Source organism: Filicampus tigris, chromosome 6 (assembly GCF_054856515.1).
Source record: "Filicampus tigris isolate MCC_2025a chromosome 6, RoL_Ftig_1.0, whole genome shotgun sequence".
Taxonomy (NCBI): Eukaryota; Metazoa; Chordata; class Actinopteri; order Syngnathiformes; family Syngnathidae; genus Filicampus; species Filicampus tigris.
This window is the reverse complement of record NC_141222.1, coordinates 10,961,490-10,970,305: the sequence shown is the minus strand read 5'-3', so window position 1 is coordinate 10,970,305 and position 8,816 is coordinate 10,961,490. Positions and strand designations below refer to the sequence as shown.

General features: G+C 40.3%; 1 protein-coding gene across 1 annotated transcript; it reads right to left on the bottom strand.

Moving 5' to 3' along the window:
- Window positions 1-5,461: 5,461 nt before the first annotated feature.
- Window positions 5,462-8,609, bottom strand: adra2c (adrenoceptor alpha 2C). Its single transcript, XM_086034632.1, has one exon. It carries the CDS (start codon window positions 8,337-8,339, stop codon window positions 6,993-6,995), a length of 1,347 nt encoding a protein of 448 aa, XP_085890758.1. The 5' UTR covers window positions 8,340-8,609; the 3' UTR covers window positions 5,462-6,992.
- Between the last annotated feature and the right edge of the window lie 207 nt (window positions 8,610-8,816).

The window sequence follows — 8,816 nt, the reverse complement described above, 5'->3', positions numbered from 1 at the left end:
AAACCAGCCATAAGTCACACATTCGTTGCCATGACTACTGGTTCTTCTTATTCTTCCTCCTCCTCCATTTGCTCTTCTACTTTCTTTTGGGGGTTGGCAAATACATTTTGTGCATTACCTCCACCTTCTGTCCACTGGCAGTAATGCACCAAAAGTATTTGCTGACCGCCAAAAGAAAGTCAACATGATTAATAAACAAGGATTTTGGCTGTCAGCCCAAGCTCTAATTTTAATATACAGTATACTGTATGAGTTGCACCTGAATATAAGTCACAGGACTGGCGAAACTATGAAAAAAATTGGACTTACATAGATGTAAGTGCTATGGTAGCAAATAGAATTTTGTACTGTTTGCTGTATACGCAATGAAGTCACTGAAGTCGCTTCGGTGCAGGCTACTACGTGGGTTCACGCCGCGATGGTATGATTCTTTGAGTGAATGTTTGTCTGTTTAAGTTTGCGCCCTGTGACTGACTAGTGACCAAACCAGGGTGTAATCTGCCTTGCACCCAAAGTCAGCTGGGATCGGCTCCAGTTCCCCACAATGACGTGCAGTGAGGTTTATGACTGCAGAGGCACTGACTCCTCTGGAGTTGGATATAAAAATATGAACGCAAAATAAAAGATTAACTTATATTTCAATTTTGAGCTTCATCGAAACATATGTTTCAAATTAGGTCAACATTGAATTTTTGAATATAGTTTTTCAAAGCTTTTAATCATATTCCAATGAATTCCACACTGTTGAACAAGGTGATAGCACGAAAAACAAAAGAATATCTAATATGAGATCAAGTTCATTGTTGGTGGGTTGTTGTTGTGATTTTCAGATATCTCTTTTTTTCCCTTTATTTTTTTGGTCATCTTATTTCAAGGACCATTTTCATGGAGCAGTTTATCAATCTGGCAATTTAACTGGACATTTGATGGGAACACGTTTCCAATGCAGCACTGCAGCTATCAGAAGTGTCAGTGGCGTCTAAAAGTGATCTGCTGACGCAGCATGCTGTAAACATTTGGCAAGGAAGAGGCACTGATGACAATCTATTCTGCTTGGTCAATGAAGTGATGTCACTCAGTTTTCAGGGAATAAATAGTCATGAGACAAGCAGAGAACGTACAGGACATGTTAAACCTTGTCAGGGTCATTAATTATCTAAGCTTCTGAATAAACTCTCACCCACAGACGATCTGTGACTGAATCAGAGGTTATTTTCTTAGTTGTCCTACACAACACGTACACAAATGTACATCACTAAAAGCTAAGGTTGCTGACCAGCCTCCATGGACTGGCTGCAGTTCAGCTCATAACTGGCGCAAAAGAGACCATCAGTTATAATTTCATTTTCTTCATGGTGTCAGAGGAGTCATAACTCTAACGTATGAAATAAAGCCACAAGAAGAGAAGCTGCAAAGTATAAGTACTATGATGGCCAACAAGAGTGCAACAAAATGCAAACATTACTGCAAAAATTCTAATGAGCCGGATTGCAGCCATGGTGTGTTGTTTGAGTTGAATTTGTGTGTGCGTGTCGGCATGCGTTTTATGCCTAATGATGACGTGATTGACTCCCCGAAGGTTATGGACATCTGTGTATCTGTGTTATGATTGGTTCTGCTATGCAGTTGCTATGGCCCTTTTATGCTTTGTCCTTTATTATGTCCCAATACCCACGTGACAATGTGTGCCAAATTACACTGGTAACTTTTTTTTTTTGTCAGAGATACAAGTGAACTTTTTTAGATTAATTTTTTGTGCTGATTTCAAATCTGACCTCGTTTTATAATAATAATAATAATAATAATAATAATAATAATAATAGTATTATAAATAGTAATATAATAATCATTAATATTATTATATACCCTAGTAATATATTTAGTCATATTTGTGAATTAAGGGTTATGTTCAGCAACAAGTGGATCTTTTTTCTGAAACGTCAATCAAGTTTTGTAGGTCAAACCTAAAAACAAAAAATGAAAATATCTCAAAACCCTGACATGCTTTAAAAAAATCTGCATGAAAAATACGTTTAGAGTCACAAAGCTATCGCTGATTAAAATGTGCATTTGACCATTGCTATCAATAACATGAAAGAAGTACCTGTGGAAAGCCATAAACAAAATGTAGAAGGTCTTAATGAAGTATTGTGACTGACCACTATTTAATCGTTTCTTAAACCGTAAGTGCAACTTTTGGGTTTATAAACGCTCCACTTACATCATATCCCCAATGATAAATATATACCTTACACTAAAAATTTGGTGTGAATGACAATATGCAATTCATAAATGGTGGCATACAATATAAACAATGGCACTGAGCAAATTCTATATAAGTTTCATTAATAGTAATTACTCCTTGGTCATACATCGTCGCTGTCATGTGAAAAACACTTATCTCCATTTTTTTTCATCCATCCATCCATCCATTATCTGTACCGCTTCTCCTCACAAGGGTCGCGGGGCGTGCTGGAGCCTATCCCAGCTGTCTTTGGGCAGTAGGCGGGGGACACCCTGAACTGGTCGCCAGCCAATCGCAGGGCACACAGAGACAAACATCCGCACTCACAATCACACCTAGGGGCAATTTAGACAGTCCAATCAACTTACCATGCATGTTTTTGGAATGTGGGAGGAAACCGGAGTGCCCGGAGAAAACCCACGCAGGCACGGGGAGAACATGCAAACTCCACACAGGGAGGCCGGAGCCGGGATCGAACCCACGACCTCTGAACTGTGAGGCGGACGTGCTAACCAGTCGACCACCGTGCCGCCCATTTTTTTTCATTTTCTTATTTTTACCTGAATCATGTTTCTGCGTTACAGAAATCGCATTAAAGTGAATTTAAATTTAAAAAGTTTCCAAAATTTCCCAAAAAAAGGGTTTTTCACAGGACAGCGACGATATGGCGAAAAATGTATCAACCGTACATATTTTTTATTTTTATTTATAGCATTTTTTTTAGACTGACTTTGGTTGACCCTATTTACCTGTGGCAGATGCTAAAAGCCTGACGGGCCATCACATGTGACCTTGTTATAACTAAAAAAGATGTTAAATGATAATAGTCATTCCGATGAGATGTGTCATGAGCTGAAAGTCTTGACATGAAACTCAAGTCTTGACTTAATAATACACTAATAATATTCGCTACAACAGAGAAGAAACCACTTTTTTTTCTTGTTTAACTGCACCACGGGTAGCTAACCTAACGTAAGCTAACATCTGACTTAATGAATGACCATTGCTACAGTGGAGTCTCCACAGTCAAACACAATCCGTTGGGCTACGTTGGTTGAATCCAACTGGTTGAACTCCAACAAACCTCTACTCCAAAATTTTCCAAAACATTTAATGCACATAAATTCATTCCGAACTCAAACGGTTGCCGTCTTAAAACTTTGACTAACTTTGTAATAGATTTTAACATTTCGAACTAACATAATACTGTAATTCTGTGGTTAATGAGGACCAGAACCCCCCGCGAAAAACCGCGAAGCAGAGGTTGACTTATTATTATTATATTAAAGTGGTACCTCTACTTACGAACATCTCTTCATACGAAATTTTCAAGTTACGAAACGCCTCAACAGGAAAATATTGCCTCTAGTTACGAAAGAAATTTCAGGATACGAAAGGTAAAAGTATGGGGTGACACTCGCAGTATGGGCTGCTAATCGCAGCTCCGAAGTTTCCGGAACGTAACATACTCATAGCTGCTCTGCCATTGGCTAGCCTAGCATCTTCCTGGCATCCTATTGGCTAAGAGGGACCTCATCCGTATGTATCTGTGTGTGTGGATAGACAGGTAAATAGATAGATAGATGCAGCGTCCTCGTCATTTGCCCCTCGGGCCATGAGGTCTTCCGATAGTTTTACGTGAATTAGAAACGAGGAAAAGATAAAAAAGTAGAAAATATTTTTTTGTCCATACAAACAAAGCAAGAGATAATAGGAAAGTATGAAAGGGGGATGCGTTTGGTTGATCTCGCCAAAGAATATGACCGTAATGTATCAACAGTCGCCATGTTATTAAATCAGTTGTTTACAAAATGCCAGGCAAAAAAAACACTTCTGAGAGAGAACATGAACCAAAGAGGGCAAAAAGCGATGAGGACAGCAATTAAAAGGTATTGTAAACGACCATCATTTTTATTAGTTACTCTATTCTTTGTTTTTTACATTATGCGCAACTCTAATTTATTGTGCAATAAATCTAATTGTAACATGTACTTGTTACATGTTTTCATGCATTTTTATGGTTTATAAAACATTTATGCCTGAATATTGGGGGGCTCGGAACGGATTAGGGCATTTACATGGAAAACGCGTCTCTACTTACAAAATTTTCTACTTAAGAAATTTCTTCCAGAACCAATTAATTTCGTAAGTAGAGGTACCACTGTATTTTTATGTTATTGTCACATAAGGATCGTGATTCGGACCCATACGCAGATATGACACGGAAGTTGTCGAGTAAAAGTAACATCAGAGATCAGGACTGGAAGAGAGTTTGCATCCTCACTCCAAGAAGGTTGGACGTACTGACAATGTGTCACTGTCTAACTCAAACTTTTAAACTGTCAGACTTCAGACCTATATGATATCATAAAGGACAAAGCATAAAAGGACCATAGCAACTGCAGAGCAACTGACACATAACGTAAACAACCAGTCATAACATTTATATTATTTTTTATTTTAAAGTTTTATTTTGGGGGGATTCATGCCTTACACCGTTACGAATCTCCCGACATGGTTCCCACCTTTCTAAATACTTGCTATACAACAAATTTAACTTTAAAAATGCAAAATGAAGAATAAATACCAAGCTACAGGCTCTTTGAAACAATCCGTCTCTCTGCAATATGGCTGTATTTTTCAATTTTATTTTTTGATGAATACTTTTTGAAAACCTGCACTGAGGTTGCAAAACCCTAACCGCGAAGTGGCAAGGGATTACTGTATTTTAAAGAACCATTTAGGCCTACTATTGTATAATAAAAGTCAAATTTAGTAAGACACCCTTTTAAGACGGCTGATAAACAAAACGGAGAAGGAACAATAAGGTGTTTGTGTGAAGATTTTGTATGTTCTGCTGTTTCAGTATATAATGTTTTCAGAAATGATAGTCAATATTGTGAATTATGAAATAGAAAAATACCCAACTTCAGCACAAGAACAACATTACTTATACTAGTAAGGTCAGTATCTTGTTATATGGTTTAACTTCACAGATTTTGTCGTTGATACAGTATGTGGTGACAAACAAAAAAAAAAAAAAACCACAAAACGCCATTAAAAAGAAAGGGCCCAACTTTTGTTTCAATTCCAAATTGTAATTGGGAATGAGTTTAGGAATATAAGACTGGAGTTTCTGTTTTAGTCCAATGCACATGTGGTGATTACTAGTAGCCACTGTTAACACTAATGAATAATACAACCAATACAGCAATACACAGTTTATATTATATTTATTTGATCTGTTAGAATGTGTTCAAAGAAGAGAAATAAACACTTGTTCTTGTTTTTCTTCTAAAACATTACAAAAGGACTGTATGTGTGCCATGAAAATCCATGAGTGCATTATTCATAATGCAAGTACCGGTAGTACATGTTGTTGATCATAGCAATATGTGTGTGATAATGAGGCACCACACAATAATACTGCACTGTTTCTACATATTTACAAGGGAAAATAATCATTTAACCTCCTAGCTATAAATGCTTGACAGGCAAATATTGTAATTGAGAAGAGTGTCTAATGTGCATTGTTATGTGTGCCGGCAGCAGACGATAAAAGTGAGCAATAACATGTAAGAGGTTTTTAATGTGTCTGACTTTGGTGGGGTTGTGGAAAACATAAAATCCGCCTGACAGTAAATGAAGGAGAAAAGAAAGACACTTGAGCAGAGAGGATCAACCCTCGTGCCAAATTCGGGCTTACGCCACACAAACACGCAGGCATGCATACTCGGGCACACACACACACACACATACAGTGAGTGGCAGTGGGGATTAACACCCTTCAACAACGTAGTTCCACGCTATACACTTTCAGTCCCACCTTTCTCTCCCATTAGACCATTTTTTCACACACATAGTGGGAGCCTCAGCGCATGTCCATCTGCCGCAGCAGGGAGGCAGTGATCCTTCTATTGTTTCAGACTCGAGAGACACAGTAGTTCCAGAGAGATGCCCTGCAAGGAGATGACTTTCCAATTGTAACACAGAGCTTTACATTCCACCGAGTCCACGGATTTCTCACGCAAAAAAATGCCATACAAACTGATGAAAGGTTGCCACTTCATTCTCGGTACATGAACAGGCAGGTACCTCCCACTGAGGCAGATATATTACTTATGTATAAGAGAGTTCATGAATAGATTTTTGTAAGTTGTTTATTTTATTTTATTTTTTTAAAATTTTGAAACTGTACCAGTAAGAAAGGAGCCCCTTCGTCCCATTGGTCCTCAAAATGAGTGAAACATATCATAAAGGTCAAGAAAAACAGATTAAGAGCCATAGAAGATAGATGCCCTATTGTCCTCTATATAACAATTGGAGATTGTCAAGGTCTTGGCATTATGTTCAGTGATCATGGGAATAAAGTGACTCAATAAACCCTTTGTCTCCTGAGCAGTTCATCCAGGTGCAGCTGCTGAGCTGCGCATGCATCACAGTGGCTGTTATGAGTCTGTTTATTGTATTTCAATGAAGGAAGCGTAAATCAATGTGAGTGGTTTAGTTGGAGCAAATATTTGAGTGTAAAAATCTGCCTGGCATTTAGTGAAAGCTTTGACTGTGGATAAAAGCAGAGCACTTTCCTGCACCTTTAGTTCAGGCCTTTGATCCGTTCCCATACCTTCATTTCAAGCACAATCCCTGACAGTAAAAGGTGGGACTACTTCCCCGGGCCAACGCTTTTCTGTGGAACTCAGAACCGCTTAAATAGTAATCTGGCGTACGAAATGTCTATTAAAGCCCATCAGAAAGAGCGCTTCCATGACTTACAGAGAATCTTCTGGAAAGCTCTGCGAAAGTCTTGGTTGAAGATGGTGTAGATGACCGGATTTAATGAGCTGTTACAGTAGCCGATCCAAAAGAAAAACTTGAACAGAGTCTCAGGGATCTTGCACATCTCCCTGCAGATTCCATATAGGCTGTACGAGAAGAAAAAGGGGAACCAGCACAAAACAAAAACCCCCATGACCACAGCCAGGACGAACGTAAAACGTTTTTCTCGTGCTGCGGACACTTTCTTCCTGTTGACTGTGCTTCTGCGTTTGCGGCGAGATGAGAACAACTCCATGGATTTAGAACTGGCACAGGACTTCCTGCTGGAGAATTTGGAGGCAGAGCTGCTTTTCCTGCTGGACTTCCTGTCTTTTCGGTCATCCTGGTGATGTTTGGACGACGAGGAGCTTTTCTTGGGCTTCTCGTCTGATGAACTGCTGTCGTCAAAGTCATCATGGTGCTCGATGTGTGGATTTTTAGAAGCGTTTGTCAAGGAAGTGCTAGCCGCGTGCTCCTTGCAATGGCCGTTTTCACATTCTTTCTCCTTAACACTCCCGCCTCTTTCAGACTTAAACGAACCGCCTTTGTCTGTGTCTGTTCGACCGTTCTCCTGTGGCGAATTCACGTCCCTTTTCTTCTCTGACATAGTTCTGGTCCTGGTCTTTGCCACTTGGTATATCCGGATATAGACCAGAATCATGATGACACAGGGGGCAAAGAAGGACCCAATGCTGGAATAGAGGATGTACCAGGTCTCATCATTTATGATACACTGGGGGCTTGTCTCATTGTTGCTCCTGTCCATTGATATCAGTGGTGGGAAGGAGATAACAGCTGAAATCAACCACACCACCACAATCATCCCTTTGACTCTTTTTGGCGTTCTCTTCAAGTTGTACTCTACCGCCTGTGTCACTGACCAGTAGCGATCCAAACTAATGGCACAGAGGTGCACAATAGAGGAGGTGCAGAATAAAACATCCAGAGCCAAGTAGATGTCACACCAAATCTTACCAAAAAGCCAGTAGCCCATAAGTTCATTAGCCAGGGAAAAGGGCATGACCAGGGTGGCCACCAGTATGTCTGCACTGGCCAGAGACACCAGAAACAGATTCTGGGGTGGTTTCAGGGCTCTGCTTGTTAAAACGGCGATAACAACCAAGACGTTGCCCACTATCGTGAACAGGATTAGAAAACTGACAAGTCCTGCTAGACTCCAGATGGCGAGAGGGGTGTACTTGCTCGGAGAGGTGTTGTTCGTGGAGGTGTTCCCTGCCTCCATCCCTTCCTCTAAAGAGGAGAAATTCAAGAAATCCATGCTGGCATATAGTTGATCTCCCCTTAAAAATTCACATGCATTACGTGAGGCAATGTCACATTATGACTTGACAATAAAAAATACATCCACCATGTCTTTTTCCTGTTCTTTCCACAGGCTCCTCTTCCACATCCTGCAAGTCTCTTCTTAGTGAGAGGTGCTGATAAAAGTGTTAATTCCAAATGTGCGCAGGATGCTCCGCAGCTCAGTGTCCGTGGTTAGAAAGCGGACTGAGCACGTCCTCTCTCCTCCTCCCTGCTCCTGCATCTCTCCTCCTCCTCTCTCCTCCCCTCCTTCTCTTCCTTCGCTCCCCCGCGGAACGTTTGAGGCTGAGAGGGCGCGAAACATCCACGTGTCAATTTTTTTTACGCCGAGAAAGGAGCGACCCTCGCCACCCCAGAGATGAAGTGAGCACAATAATGGGAGTGAAATCTGATAACAGCACTTACTTTCATCTCACGCTTGTCTTTTATTGGA